Source organism: Saimiri boliviensis, chromosome 5 (genome assembly GCF_048565385.1).
Source record: "Saimiri boliviensis isolate mSaiBol1 chromosome 5, mSaiBol1.pri, whole genome shotgun sequence".
Lineage (NCBI taxonomy): Eukaryota > Metazoa > Chordata > Mammalia > Primates > Cebidae > Saimiri > Saimiri boliviensis.
The window spans coordinates 29,640,232-29,657,201 of NC_133453.1; the positions used below are offsets into that span (position 1 = coordinate 29,640,232).

Genomic DNA, 16,970 nt, shown 5'->3' on the forward strand with positions numbered 1-16,970 from the left:
TGTTCATTAGCATAATTTATTTTTCAGAACAAAAGACAGATTTGTTTTAATGTTGCCCATGCTTGAGGCAATGAATCAAAAGATTCAGTATATTAATATTTAATTTTCCCAAAAATATTTTTGAATGTTTTATTTGGAGAGAGATGCAGTATCCAAGCAATAACTCAGTTCAAATGAACTGATGCACATCCACCATCCAAAGGAATATTTCATATTTAACGCTAGAAAAACAGACTGGACAATTTAAAAATAATATAGTTCTCTATTTTCACCTAAACTATAAACAAATGAGCCTTGGACTAGAGTGAATTATGTTTCCTCAGTAAAACAAGGTAGGCTTTTTTCATATCAATAGTTTGACAGAAAAAATCTAGGTTTTAGAAGATACTTACTTCCATTTATTTTTCCCCAAAATTAGTTTTCATAAACTAAAATTGTTATAGGAAAAATACTTAAGAAATAGATGAGGTAAGAAAGAGCGTAACAAAGGTTTTGGTGTCTGCCTCATACACCTTTACTCTATTTGACACTTGCACTGTGAGTTTTGAAAGCCAGTACTTTGATAATGTAGCCAGTATACTACAGAATAAAGTATAGACCCTATAGTCCCAATAATCCTACAGCATCAAACCAACCGAATAAAATAAAGGTTGATAAGTTAATCACCTTTCATTGTTTAAAGTTGCAACCCACACATGATCTGGGCAAGGAACAATTATTTTCAGAGCTGCAGTTGACTTTACCTCCCTGAAAACAACATTTGAATTTTGCTTTATTATTGTTTAATGGTATTTATATTATTCTAGTATAAAATTTCTTGATCTGACCCTGTCATATCTAAGCATGCTATAGATTTCTTAATGGCTGGTGTTGCGCTAAAGACTTGTTGACAATTTCATACATACATTTTAATAAAACAATTTGTTTTGATATTACATAAATTAATTGCAGAGACCACATATTTAAGATAAAAAAAGAAACAGTCATATTTGTGTCTGATGGTAATCTTTTAGGGTGATGATCGTATGAAGCTTCCCAGTCCAAATGACAGCAAGTTCTTTCAGAATCTCTTGGATGAAGAAGATTTGGAAGATATGATGGATGCTGAGGAGTACTTGGTCCCTCAGGCTTTCAACATCCCACCTCCCATTTATACTTCCAGAGCAAGAATCGACTCAAATAGGGTAAGAAGGAAGTATATACACGTATTATATTACTTCTGAGATATAAAATCATGTAAATAGATTATAAGCACTAATATTTCAAAATAATTATATAGCTCAAATCAGTGTGATGCCTAGATTAAAAATATACCATACCTACAAAACATGTGCCAATCTTCCTATATATAATTTTGGAAGACAAGCTCGGACAATGCAACATGTACACTGAAATACCTTCAAGATTACAGAAGAAAAAAATTTTCCTCATCTTAATTTAAAAGCAAATCTTAACTTTAAAAAGCAGTTCCAACTAATAAAACCGTATGTGTATATAAATAAATGAAAATTCCTACCAAGTAGGCTTTCTACGTTTCTTAAGAATACAAGTATAAATCTCTGTCAAGTTGAAGTAGAAACACAGAAAACCATGCAGTCCTTTGAAAAGTAGATTTAAGTTTTGAAAGAGGCCTCTGTAAAGAATTTATATTTCATTTTAAATGTTAAGCCTACTCTATGTGAATTCCATTGTTTCTTTGAAATCCATGTATTTTTTACTTTCATAAATTCATTAATCATTCATTCAACATATGAGTACCACTGTGTGTGAAGCATTAGTATACATTTAAGACTCAAAGAATTTTGATACAACTCTGCTTTCAAGAAGTGTCCACCTTAATGAAAAAATCACACAGATATAGGGACAGCATAAGTGCTGTAATCCAGTATTTACTGACCATTACAGAGCAGGAATAAGAGTAAATTTGTGTCTGTAATCAGTTTCTTTTCATTGATAAAATATAAACATGATGCTTAACTTTTTCTAGAAGATAATTCTTTTGTCTCTTTCTTTATCCAAGAACATTATCATAGCTAGTAGAACAAACAGCATCCAATTACTCTTGACCACAGCCATAAGAACAGTTTCCTCTTACTGCTCATTATCTAAAATAATTCGCTTTATTTCCTATTGACAGTAATAATATTCTCCTGGTGTTTACTATTCAGCACATATATGTTAACCTCCTGAATCGTTAAACAAACTTCCTGAGGTTCTATTATTATTATCATCCTCTTCCTTCAGATGAATAAACTTTCCACAGAGTAGTCAGGTGGAATGGCTGGTGTCATACAGCGAGTCAGTGGAAGACAGGAATAATGTATGCTAGAGATCTGCCTACTACACTGTAGTTTTGTTTCAGAGTTACTGAAGCATGTTATTTCCATGATGTGATGAGAGTCTGGGACTTGTCTTATTTGAGAAATTCCCAGGTGGTTTTCTTATAAAATGCATCTCAAACCTGCCTTACACCTTTTGCCCATCTACCTCCACTTAGAAGATCTGATATGGAAAGAGACAAAGATGGAGACCTCAATTAATTTGTTTTCTATTAAAAAAATTATTGTAGCCCAAAATGAAAATTTTATCAGATGCCCAATGGAGAGTAGATAACTAAAAGTTTTAAAAATAAGATCAATGGATAGATAATGAATAACCAGTCTTTTATTCTTGAGAGGGAAGAAAGCTTTTAAGGTATGTAAAGGTGGTGCTTTGTCTTCCCTTCTGTACACTATGGAAAATTACCAAATTATATCCCCTTGTATTTATAATTTTAAGTGGCAAATTAGTTACTTCTGGTTACAACAGTGAAATTTCAAAAAAATAGTTTATTGAAATGCTATACACCTTTTTATAATTTTCAATTCAAGAAATTCTTAATAAAGATTTGAGCTAACTAGATGGAATTATTGAGACAAAGTAGAAATCACAGGAGGACTTATTTGACCTTTAGTCATCATTACTTATTCCACATTATTACCTGTAGAATTTCTTTTTATTTTTTCAGTCCTTGGAAAAGAAATTGTGTTTAAATATCATTTTATGTTCAAGCATTTAAAAAGCTTTATTTGTCATGTATATTGTCCTAATGTTTTGCAGTCTGGCTTTATATAACTAACTTTCACGGAAATTTCTAACATGTACAAATGTCATGTTCCTTTCTTTCTAACATGGCTAAATTAGAAAATAAATTACTTTCGTTTTAAGTGATGTGGCTAAATTATGTGCTAATGAAATATCTTAAAAGTGAATTTTGATCAAATGTTTCTTGAGCATACGTGATGGACTTTGAAACCAAAAGCATTTTGAAAACAGACTCCACTGTGCACTAATCGAGAAACTTCGGATAATGTTCTAAATATCTCTATGACGTTGTTTCCTCATTTTCTAAATGCAATAGTGCCTATCTTATATGAGTAATAAGCAATTAACTTTTAAAAAGTTGAAAAGTATTTACAAGGCCAGGTAAGGAAATATATATTACCCTACTTTTAGAGTGACCATTTTCATTTTTACATTTTTTCTTGTCAATATCATATATCATAAATAATACTTTCTTATAAGGTGTTCTACCCACTATCTATGAAAAGCTTGTTAATGCACTTACTGCTTGGCCAGCAAATTATTTCTGCTGATATGTTCTAATATCAAATAAAGACAGAAGTAATTTTTATAGTGCTTTTGATTTTGTAAAATTCCACATACATTTTGATAAATTACAACTTGAAAGCAATGACTCAATTCAAAATACAATGTTTGTCTAGAAAGTTGATGGATACAAATTTAAGTCATGTTAGAAAACAGTTATCTAATTTACAGCTGCTGTTATAGTAGCAGCTGTAGATATAATTTTAATTTATTAAGCAGCTGTTAGATATAATTTTAATATCTTAATTTCGTTTTGTTTTGTTTTGTTTTTGAGACAGGATCTCACTCTATCACCAAGGTTGGAGTGCAGTAGCATGATCTCGACTCACTGCAACCTCCACATGCCAGGCTCAAGAGATCCTCAAATCTCTGCCTCCACAGTAGCTGGGACCACAGGTGTGCACCACCCTGCCCAGCTACTTTTTTATTTTTATTTTTTGCAAAGATGGGGTTTCCCTATGTTGCCAGGGTTGCTCTTTGAATTTCAGAACTCAAGTGATCTGCCTACCTTGGCCTCCCAAAGTGCTGTGATTACAAGTATGAGCCTCCATGCCTGGCCTCAAATCTTTTTTAAACAATCATACAGCAGAAGCATTTACTGTAGCTTGATGTAAAAACAGGAGAAAACGAGAAGCCATTTAACTTCTGCAAATAGTGCTCTATATCTGTAAAATGGTGATTTAAAAAATGTCTCAAAGAATATTATGAAGATTAGATTTTTAGTGTATGCAAGCATGTTACTCATTGATGGACCTGGAATAGATGCTCCAATAGTGTGAAATTAAATTAATTTTAATCAAATGAAAAAATCAAAGAGTATTTATTCAGAGACTGCTATAGCAAGAAAGTCAGCTCCATCACTTGCATTTTGGCACAGACTTAAGGCCAGCAAAGGTGTGGGAAAGCTGTGCAGAAAAAAATTTTAAAGGAAGGCTTCACACATGCCCTCATTAGAGACTGCTGGCCCGGGGAAGCTGTAGGCAGGATAACTAGAAGTCATTGGTTAGAAGTGCATATTTGACCCTTTTCTGTTGGTCTAAAGTTGGAAGCAAGGACGGACATTGGGAAAGCTGCCAGTTATTAATCAATTCTGATCATTTGGAGCTGATTGTTATACAAGTAATTGTTTAGCTTCCTGGTTTGTTACTAGAGATAGCAATCTGACTTCTTGCAAATCTGATTTACAAAAGGCTGGTTTACTGGGCTGTTTATTGTAGATAAGGAGGTTTGTTTCTACTTTTATATATGGTCAGGCCATTGTCCCTTTGTATATACAGCCTATTGGATTTAGTTTTCATTGGTGCCTTTTCTGTATTTATTTAAACACAGTCTGCCTAATATTTTCAATTAAATGTTCAGCATAATTTGCAAATTCTCCATAGGTTTTTGTTGTTGTTGTTACAATGGCTAAGTTTGGTCTTTTGAGTTACCTAGAGTTATATTTGTTTAGTATAGCAAATTGTATATCAAATGAAATAGCAATGAATAAAAATAGTGAATAAACTGATGTGGCTGAAGATATTTTAGCGTTAATGGTATTAGAAAATTTAATGTAAAAACTTCCATGTATTTTTATAGAGAAAGACATAGTTTCAATTGCAAGCCTATTCACTCCTTTGTGAGAAATAGTTTTAAGATTAGGTGCTCCACCTCTGTCAAAACATATCAGCTAACTCTTAATTATCTCAGCCAGTGGAAGACAGAGGAATTATAGCTACTCCACATTAGTGAAGTGGGCAACTCACAATTGATTTATCATCAGAATCTAAACTTTTTCGTCACTTTTTTCCTATCTGCTAAGAAGTAACCCTATTAAATACATTAGCATTTTCCTCCTCTTTTCTCCCAGAATAGATATATAAATTGAAAAATAGACAAAATATAAGCAGAAGTGAAGAATGAAGAAAAATAAAGAAGTTTGGTATCTCAAAAATTTGATCAGTTTCTAAATCACTGAATGTAAGTTGAATATCTTGACTGCTAAAAAATGTGTGATTCTATATATTTTGTAGCATATCACTGTGCCCTCAGATTAGATTTCATAACTTCAATACAGATATTTTTATAAGGTTACCACATACACTGTAATTAACCATGAGATTTTTATAAATTTAGCCCCAACTGCAGCATAAAAGAAATGTGAGCAAATCTTTGGTCTCTCCTATAAGATTTGTTATTTTTTGCTGTATGTTTCCTTATGATCCATAAACTAGAAGTTCAAGCAAAATGATAATGCAGATACAATGATGTCATTCTCAATGACATTTGAAAATGTGAGTTTCATTGGGGTTTGTCTTAGCATTTCAATAAAGCAAAACCATGTCTCTTTATGAAATAAAAATATCATCAGCTAAAACTTACTGAATTCTCACTATAATCCCAGTGCAATGCTAAGTGATTAAATTAACTATGTCACTTTTATTTCACAAAGTCCTAGTTGGTAGTTACTAATGCCAGTCCAATTTTAAGAGTTAAAAAAAAATTAGCAATGGAAAGTTTAGATAACTTACAAATGATAAGAAAAAGAGCTAAAAATCGAGTCTGGATTTCACTTGTCCCACACAAAGACCATATTTCTAAGGTAACAGAGCGGATGGAGGAGGGAGAGTTCTCATTTCAAGTTACTATTAAATATCTTGCTACTGATGGAAACTAACACTTTTCATTTACTTTATGATAATCTGGATGAAAACTCAATTGAAAAAAAATCTCACATTCTGGAACCAATTTGATGATGCTTTAATCTCATTTATGTTTTAAAATTACCTTATCACCCAACGACTTCTCAAAATAATGATTATATCCCATGCATTTATTATGTATTTTATTCTAAGAAATTTCATTAGAAAATGATTAACAACATTTTGGCTTACCTCTGAAAGAAGTAGGAGGTAGAAAAAGGCCTAGGCAGATAAGGAAGGTTTCCCAGAGAATCTCTAACTAACCCCCACAAATGTTTACACCAGATGTTTTGTGCAGATCAAGGAGCCTGCATAGGGGGTCATGCCCACAGCAGACTGGTGGCCCACATGCACAGGAGTATGGGGTGGAACCACCAGGAATTTGCCCCTTATGCAGGAGAGGACCCTGGCCTCTTCAGCTCCTGTGTGGTGGCCCTAATATTCAATTTGGGTTGGGGGGGTGGAAACCTGCTTGCAGGACCCCCTCTTTGCTGAGACCTTTCTTTTTCACTGAATAAATTCTACCCTCCTCAGCCTTCAATGTGTCCGCATGCCTAATTCTTTCTGGTCATCAAACAAGAACCCAAATTTGCTGAGCTAAGAGGTAAAAAATCCTGCATCTACCTGGCTGCATAACTTTTTTTCCTTCTGTGATTGAACATAGACGAGAAAACCCTATGGACACAATTTTAGGAAGTACTGTTAGCTAAATGATATAGTGAGAGAATTTTGTGATGTGACAAGGTTACTGTGGTTGCAATTTACCAGGGATCAACATCAATTCTAACAATGGCTACTTGATAATAAATAATTGCAGTCTCAGGAAATTGGCTTGACAAGATGGTGTCTTTGACATGATGCTTGAGGGATTCTGCTTATTTGTTTGTTGTGGCTGTTTTTTTAGTATCAATGTGTTTATATTTTTCTTAAGACAGGGCTCCCTCTGTCACAGGCTAAACAGGCTAGCGTGCAGTGGCACAATCATGGTTCACTGTAGTCTAGACCTCCTGGGCTCAAATGATCCTTCTGCCTCAACCTCCTGAATAGCTAAGACTACAGTTGTATGCTTTTATGCCCAGTTAATCAATTATTATTATTATTATTATTTATTATTTGGAAAGACATGGTTTCACTTTGTTGCCCAAGCTGGTCTCAACTCCTGGCCTCAAGCAATCTTCCCTTCTTAGCCTCCCAAAGCACTAGGATTATAAGCATGAGCCACTGCACTGGGCCTAAGTAGGAATCTTTTAAATTGTTCAATTTCTTATAATTCAAGAGTAAATGAATACATATATTGAATGTTTATTATAGGCTAGGTACTGTGTTGAGCAATGAGAGTACAGAGTTGGAAGGCAGATCCTATCACCGAAGCGTTAATATTCTAGTTGAGGAGATACTATTCTGAGAGAGACATGCCAGGAATGATAGGAAAAAGACAAAACTAAATCAGTTTAAGAGGTTATAGAAAGCCATTTTAGCTGTATCTTTGTTGAGGCTGATCTTCTATCTTGGAAGAGAAATAGTTTTAGCAGTGCAGCTCTGCAATGGATCAGAAGAAAGACAAAAGCAAAGGTGAAGAAATGTGTTTTTAAGTTACTTTATAATTTCTACTTTTTGTAATATTTCTATATTGCAAATCCTTGAGAACTTTTATCAGAAGAGGTGAGATGGACTTTTTCCAAATTTTCTTTTTTTTTCTATCAATGTTATGATGGTCTTCCTGAAAAACAGCTCTCAAATTCTTGTTTCCTGTTTTTGTTGTCATGAATCTATTTCAGGCCCTTATCACTTCACAGAAGTTACTATAATATTACCCTAATCAATGTCAATATTTTTTATAAAGTATGCCTAATTTCTAAATATGATATTTACATTGTACCAAATGAAATATTAATATTTCCAGTGCTTGATCATTTCTTGGCACCAGTTTTTATTTTTTGGTTCTCATTTATTTTATAGTATAGCTTTCTATTTTCATCAAGGGAATAAACTTGAATGATGTATGTTTTAGTAGGTCTCTCTTCAAATGATATATAATCCTATTTCACTAACAGTTGAAGGATTTTTGAACATTTAACCAAGGAAATGTGCTGGTCATTCCAGTTGACCAGTCATTGAAATTTATTTTCCACTCTTCTCTAACTCACACATGCACAAAACTGCCCAGAGCTGCAAGCGTTATCTCAACACTGATGTCTTTCAAAATTTAGATCATGGTGATGCTTTCTGTTTGACTTTAGTGGTGTGGATGGATGATTTGCATATTTTAAGAAAGAGCTTCTCTCCTTATGTTTTATAGAATTGGCTGTTGTGTTTAAATAAGAACACGTCAAATTGCATTCATTTGTTCTTCCAAGCTCTAGGAAATTACAGGGATATCAAAAATGATTCTGACCTCTCTGATTTTCCACTAATTTGAGAAACCTTTCAAACAGTTATTTTATAAATAGCAAAATATCAAGGGACTTCTTTATGCCATTTCTTCTCCACCAATGACTTTCTTAAATTTGGATATGTTAGGTTAGTTATGCTATTCATTGTAAGATTTACTTGTATTTTAAAAAGTATTCTTTTGTCTTTTACAAATTGTTATTGTTCTTTATCCCTGATTTCCTAAGAATTTTCATAGGATTGGGTTAGTATCTTATTAAACATTATGTTACGCCTTCTATAGCACCAGCTCTAGATTCTAAATTCTTCATTTAGCCCTATCTTTAGGAATCACAAACAAAATTGAACCATTTCTTCAATTTCTTTAGTAATAAGAAGGTAAGTTTTAGAGTTATTTATCAAATTGTATCTATAAGTCTCATACAAATCACTTTTAATAGATTTGAATATTGTATAACACCTCCTTGTTATAGTACAGTATGAATTTCTCTGTAGTCATTGCTTTATTCTTTAGGGAATTTGCTTTTGCTGCTGTTAAATAATTGCCTGTATTCCTTTTGACATTTTCTCTTGTAATAAATGTTAATCTTATTCTTTTTCTCTTCAATATTTAAACAGTCTAGTCTTTCATGTGTGTAAAACTAAATACCATTGGTATTATAAACTTATAAATGCATGTTTACACATGTGAGAGGTGAAATATTTCTCATAACATGATAAATCACAATTATTTTACTCCTCACCCAAACTAAACCAGCAGCCTTATATTTAGAACTGACCTCAAAGCTGGGGAAGGAGGAGGGATTGGCAGTGTGTGTGTTTGTATACTTTTAAAACAAATACATTATTTATTGTGTATAAAGTTCCACATTCCCATTTACACACAGAAAACCAGGCTCTCCTTACAATATGGACAACATAATTTAACATCCCTCCTTTGGCACTTGCTTTTCCTTCTTTTTTCCTAGCATATGTGTCCTTCTCTGGACATTTGTTTCCACTAGATTTTCTCTGAATAGAAATACAACCAGTGTGGTTTGTCTTTGGCCCTAGCAAACACAGATGATCTCCGAGTGAATTGATTTGCTCCACTGAGATACACTGTTATAATATGAGGTGGAGGCATCAGTAACTCTGTACTCACGGAGTTTCAGAGTTGCAAGGGATCTTGATGACCTAGTATAAAGCCTCTCATCCTATATGTGTTTACTGATCAACTGGAAAATGTAAAACCTGTAGCCCAGTGTCCTTGTGCTTCTAAGGGATATGTGAGAAGCCATGCTTCAGTTTCTCAAGTCTAAGTCTAGTATTCAGTCCTCTGTTGCTCTATTGGCTCTTCCCACCCCCGGTAAAAACTATGAAAATCTTGATTTTTGACTTCAAGTGTAGTGAGATTTAGTATCAATTGTTTTAAAAGGATTTTACTGAGAGCACATTGAGAAGCCAGAGCCCCTGCTCCATTTATGCCTCTGTGAGACTCCCTGCAATCAAGAGTTAATGAGTAGGAGGAACAAATGGAATTAATAAAGCCAAAATCACAGCAAAAAAGCAGGGAGAACAATGTCTGTATTGGGACTTAGTCATTACCTGCTTGAAGATGAAATGGTCCTTACAAGTTAAAAAATTGTTTCAAAAATCACAAACACAAACCTAAATATAGCTACCATTTATTGATCACATATCTATGTGTTAAGCTCTGCTCAGAGCTTTTTTACATTTATTATCCTTAACCTTCATAAACAAGGGTAACTGAAAAGCATTACTATTGCCATTTTACAAAGGCAGAAAATGAAGCAGAGAGGTTAAATTATGTTTTGCTGAGGCTTCTAGTTTACACAGTAAAAAGTAAGGGTTTTTTTTTTTTTTTTTTTTTTTTTTTTTAACTGATCTATGCTTTTAACTTTCACCCCATATTTGGCTTAAAAAACTAAAAAAGAATGTTATTCTCAATAGTTATTAAGCAAAATGTAAGCCTAATAATTATTCAAATGGAATTTATTAAAAGATAGAAGAGATGGTACAGACTTCTAGTTTGTTTTTTAAATATTGGAAACAAATTTTATGAAGTTGTTTTACTCTAGCCTACAAAGCAGTATCTTGAAAAATATCCTCACCCCTTCACATCCTCAGAGTCTGCTACAAGCAGTATAATTCTAGAATCAGTAAATCACTTTTATTCTTGTGACATTCACAAAAATAAGTGATAGCTGAACAGTACTTAAAAGTTTACAAACCATATTGGCATATGTGGCATTTTATTTTCACACCAGAATCCCAATTACACAGAACACTAAATTCTTGGCCTGTCAAATAACTTGGTAACTTGGTCAAGAGCTTGGCAAATACCAAACGAGTGTCAGGTCTTCTGGCTCCAGACAGAATGACCTATCTGTTAAATAAGGATTCACCTGAAAGAACTTCTTGTGCTTAGTGTATGCAGCTTCTTATCAGCACTAGACTTGGCTGCTGCCAAACGTGTTTCTACAACACTAAGACAATGCGTGTCTTAGAAACACTGCTTGTTTAAGGAGTGTCTGGTGCTAAAGAATGTTTGAGATCATTATGAAATTATTTTACACTTGAGCAACTGTCAGCTGACACGAGAAGCCTTTTTGAACAGTTGAAATAGGCTTCATCCCCTCTTTGTTAAGAAGTGCTAAAGGGGAAAATCAGAGCTGGAAACCGACAAAAAGAGCGGGGAGGGACAACTGGAGAGGATCCTTAGATTGAGAATGTTAATGAATGTTTTATCTAAATCATTTAGATGGTTAATTTTTAGTATTGCTGCCACAGGATTCGCAGCTCTGCTGTAAATTACTGTGAAAATCTCATCAAGAAGCCTATTCTTTACTGTACTAGACCTAGAAAGGACAATTGTGAGTTTCTTTACCCTTTATATAATAGAATTGGCACATTATCATCAACTTTCTATTCAGATTTTCTGGAAGTTATTTAATTTATGTATGTGTGTATTTATTTATTTATTTCACAAATCCATCTTTGTCTGCCAGAGTGCCCTGTTCAGGGCAGCCTGCTATGATGATTGCTTCTGCAAAGGCTTGAGAGACAGAGATGCTCTATTTTACTCTCAATAAGGATTGATGGCATTTTGAGAGGCTCAGAATATCCTTTGATTACTCCATGAAACAGAATGGAGAAGATGGTTGTGGATAGTGGGGGGTGGGCTGGCTCATCAGCTTTCCTTTGTGCACTTTCTACAGTTGAACATACTCTAATCACAAGGATCTTGTGTTTCAGTCCCTTTCCTCGCTCACCTGCCCAAATGAAAAGTTCTCTTTTTAGTTCAGAATTCTGACATACCAGCGTGTGCTAAAGAGAGGCTAATTTGTGCTCAGTCGTTTTTGCTCAGACACTGTGAATGAATGGCTGTGGACCAGCCTCTCATAACCCTTGAGTAAAAGCTGAATTGAGAGATGGGTACACCACCGTGGGAAAAATTCCAAATACTATGACTATATCTCTTGCAGCAAAATATGCTACATTATGATGAAAGAAGTAAAGTAAATCAAAAAGGGAAAGAAATTGGAAGTTTAATCTACAACCAATTTGGTTTGCTTTTTCCAACAATAATCATAGACGATTGTTTAGCAACATTTATCCTTAATTGTTTCCCTCCCTGGAAGAAGAAAAAGAATAGTGTTTATAATTCCTAGCATATGGAGATTGAGGTATACATAATTCATACTCATTTGGGGCCTGGTACAGTCTCTCTTTAGAGTTAGGTATTGTAGTTATGTTTTAGAGAGACCAGGCTACTGGGTATTCTTGGGTTGAAATGACTAGATGCATTCTTTTGTGCCTAGTAATTACATTTATTTATAAGAGTATTAAATTCCTCAAAGAGTAAATAATAATAAGTGATACCTGTTTTATCTTCTGCCGGGTACCACAGTAAGTGCCTAATATTTATTAGTTTGTTACATCTCAAGGGAATCCTTTGAGTTTAATTTTTTCTTGAACCTGGGAGGCGAAGGTTGCAGTGAGCCAAGATGATGTCATTGCACTCCAGGTTGGGTAACAAGAGCAAAACTCCATTAAAAAAAAGTTATTTTTGTTTTTTTGAGACAGTCTTGCTCTGTTGCCCAGGCCAAAGTACGGTTGGGTAATCTCAGCTTACCACAATCTCCCTATTCTGGGTTCAAGCAATCCTCTTACCTCAGCCTCCTGAGTAGCTAAAGCTGCAGGCATACACCATCAAATCCAGCCCTTTTTATTTATTTATTTATTTATTTATTTTTTGAGAGATGGGGTTTTGCCATGTTGCCCAGGCTGGTTTCAAACTCCTGAGCTCACCAGTCTACCCTCCTTGGCCTTCCAAAGTTCTGGAATTATAAGCATGAGGCACTGTACTTGGCCTTGAGTTTAGTTTTTTCTATTTTTTTTTTTTTTTTTTTACTATTTTAGTATTTACTATTTTTTGTTTATTATCTCTCTACTACTAGTTTTATCAACTGTTTTGTATTTGGGAAAACCGAGGCATGACTATTCAATGACAAAACCTGGCAGCCTGGCTCAAGAGTCCCTAGATGCTGTACTGTTTACCAGAATAATACATTGCCTCTCACTCTGCCTCTGACATTTTTCTCTTTTATTATTGCTAAAGTCAGTACTCAGTACATTAAGGATGAGTGTATCAGTAAAGAATTTTGACTTTTTAAACTTTTTTATTATCAGATTCCTCATAAATACAGTATTAATTTTGATCTTTAAGGGACTTAATCATCTTACTATTAGCTGCTTATCTATTAATTCAGACTTAGAAATTTCCACTTACCTACATTGAATAATGATTAATTCAGGCAAGTAGCAAAAGCATTTATTCATTCAATAATTGATCCATTCAATCAAGCATTTATTTAGGTATCTACTATATATCTGAACTAATGACTGCCCACTAGGGCCATATTCAATTGTGCCCTCTTATTTGTAGAAGAAACTTATGAATAAGTAACCAGTCAATAAAATGCAATAAGAAAGTGTTATAATAGGGACAAAGAGAATACATAAGGGATCATGTGACCAAATAAGGGTTTTTAAGTAGCAGCATGGCAAAGTCAGACCTGGCTTCTAGTAAGAAAACTCTGGTAGCTTTTTAATATGTGAATTAAAGAGAGATTTTGTTAGTTCTTGAGTTAGAGGACATAAGTAGAAAGTTTGATAAAAGTGATGGTTTTGAGACAGAAACAACAGGATCTGGGTATTAATTGGATGTTGCACAGTGGGAAGGAGAGAAGTCAAAGGTAAGGCCAAGTTTTCTCACTTGGTGACTAGGAAGATGTTAACATGACTATTAACATATGAAAACAGAGGTGTAGAATAAGGAGATGTAATTAATATTTTGAAATGTAAGTATATATAGTCATTAGTCAGGAATGTGTGTCTAGAGGCTGAGTGAAGTCAATTTGGAAACAATTATTATTCTTGATTAATGACATCCTGCTATTCTTTTTGAGAGAAATTTTGGTAGAATGTAGAACTAGTGAAGAACCAAATAAATTATTAAGGGGTAAAGGCTAGAAATGTATCTTTAAAAAACTCATCCCTGTGAAAAGAAGAAAGAACACAGAATGTGAACTCAGAAAGTAAGATGAGTGAGAGGCACTTTTCTAGAAAAATGTGCATCCAAACAATAGAGATGAGTGAACCAGTGGAATCACAGAGTATGGAAGATAATAGGGAATAGGTGGAGAAAAGTCTGGGAGGAGTTAGGGGAAGGTGAGTCCAACACATTTGTAGAAAAGTTTATCTTAGGCAAGAAGAAGGAAATTTGGCATGATAAAACTTAAGAATGAGATTTTAAGCCATATGTCAGATATAAGTTTCTCTGTCCCTTGAGCTTTAAAATTTTATTGAACCTGAAATTCATGAATGGAAGACATTCAAGTTGCTTCCTCAGTTTTTCTTTTAATTCACTAGAAATAAAGTGCTGATTGAGGCAATTTAGTGATCTGGCAACATAGTATATCATGGAATCTAAGTTCTGCCTGCCTGTATTTAAATCTGAGCTCCAGTACTTAACTAGTTCTGTAAACCTGGCCAGTTAGTTAACTTCTCAGTTTATTCTGCTCTAAAATGACAGTAAGAATATCTACCATAGGTATATATAAAGATTTAGTGCAGCAACATAGGTAAAGCACTTCAAACTAACAACTCATTAACTATTAGCCCTTCTTTTTTTTAAAGTTCAGACTTCCATTTTGTTACTGGCTGGTTGTCTTGCCCGTTAGTTCACCCATTTTCTTCATTGCATTACACATAACAATATTAATGTTGAATGTAAATGGCCTAAATGCCCCAATAAAAAGACAGACTGACAAACTGGATAAAAGGTCAAGACCCATTGGTGTGCTGTATTCAGGAAACCCATCTCACATACAAAGACACACATAGACTCAAAGGGATGGAAGAAGATTTACCAAGCAAATGAAGAAAAAACAAAACAAAACAAAACCAAAAAACAAATAGTGGTTGCAATCCTAGTCTCCAATAAAATGGACTTCAAACCAACAAAGATCAAGAGACAAAGAAGAGCATTACATAATGGTAAAAGGATAAATACAACAAGAAGAGCTAACTATCCTAAATATACATACACCCAACACAGGAGTACCCAGATACATAAAACAAGTTCTTAATGACCTAAAATGAAATTTAGACTCCCACATAATAACAGTGGGAGACTTCAACACTCCACTGTCAATATTAGAAAGATCAACAATACAGAAAATTAACAAGGACATCCAGGACTTGAATACAAAGCTGGACAAGAAGACCTAATAAACATATACAGATCTCTCCACCCCAAATCTACAGAATATACATTTTTCTCAGCACCATGTTGCACTTACTCTAAAATTGACCACATCATTGGAAGCAAATCACTCCTCAGCATATGCAAAATAATAGAAATCATAGTCTATCAGACCACAGCACAATCAGATTAGAATTCAGGATTAAGAAACACACTTAAATCTGCACAACCACTTGAAAACTGAACAACTTGCTTCCAAACATCAACTGGTTAAGCAATGAAATGAAGGCATAAATAAAGATGTTCTTCAAAACCAATCAGAATGAAGACACAACTTACTAGAATCTCAGGGACACCTTTAAAGCAATGTCAAGAGGGAAATTTATAATAAATACCCACTTAAGAAACAAGGAAAGAGCTAAAATTGACACCCTATCATCAAACTTGAAAGAGCTAGAGGAGGAAGATAAAAAAAAAAACTCAAAAGCAAGCAGAAGACAAGAAATAACTAAGATCAGAGCCAAACTGAAGGAGATAGAGACACAAAAAACCCTTCAAATAAAAAAAAATAAAATAAATCCAGGAACTGGTTTTTTGAAAAGATCAACAAAATAGACAGCTAGCCAGGCTAATAAAAAAAGGGAGAATAATCAAATAGATGCAATAAAAAAAAATAAAGATGATACCACTGATCCCACAGAAATACAAACTACTATCAGAGATCACTACCAACAGCTCTATGCACATAAACCAGGAAACCAGGAAGAAATGGATAAATTCCTGGACACTTGTGCTCTACCAAGACTAAACCAAGAAGAAGTAGAAACCCTGAATAGACCAATAACAAGGGCTGAAGTTGAGGCAGCAATCAATAGCCTACCAATGAAAAGAAGTCCAGGTCCAGACTGGTTCAAAGTCTACTAGACATACAAAGAGAAGCTTGTTCCATTTCTTCTGAAACTGTATCAAACAATACAAAAAGAGGGAATCCTCCCTCACTCATTTTATAAGACCAATATCATCCTGATACCAAAACCAGGCAGAGACTCAACTAAAAAAACTTCAAGCCAATATCCGTGATGAACATCAACACAAAAATCTTCAATAAAATACTGGCAAACCAAATGCAACAGTGTATCAAAAAGCTTATTCATCACGATCAAATAGGCTTCATCCCAGGAATGCAAGCCTGGTTCAACATAAGCTACTCCATAAATATAATCCATTACATAAATGGAACCAAAGACAAAAAACCACATGATTATCTCAATAGATGCAGAGAAGTCCTTTGACAAAATTCAACAGCTCTTCATGCTAAAAACTCTCAATAAACTAGGTATTGACAGAACATATCATAAAATGATAAAAGCTATTTATGACAAACCTATAGCCAATATCATACTGAACAGGCTAAAGCTGGAAGAATTCCCTTTGAAATCAGGCAATAGACAAGGATCCCCTCTCTCAGCACTTCTATT

General features: G+C 34.1%; 1 protein-coding gene across 5 annotated transcripts in view; it reads left to right on the top strand.

Annotated features, from left to right (window-relative positions):
- The window catches only part of ERBB4 (erb-b2 receptor tyrosine kinase 4), a 1,202,488-nt gene that overhangs the window by 1,146,459 nt on the left and 39,059 nt on the right, over window positions 1–16,970 (top strand). For all 5 annotated transcript variants that reach the window (XM_003925582.4, XM_074399075.1, XM_074399073.1 and 2 more), the window contains exon 25: window positions 1,014–1,184. In XM_003925582.4, the coding sequence (XP_003925631.1) occupies window positions 1,014–1,184 (171 nt within the window). The remainder of the gene's footprint in view (window positions 1–1,013; window positions 1,185–16,970) is intronic.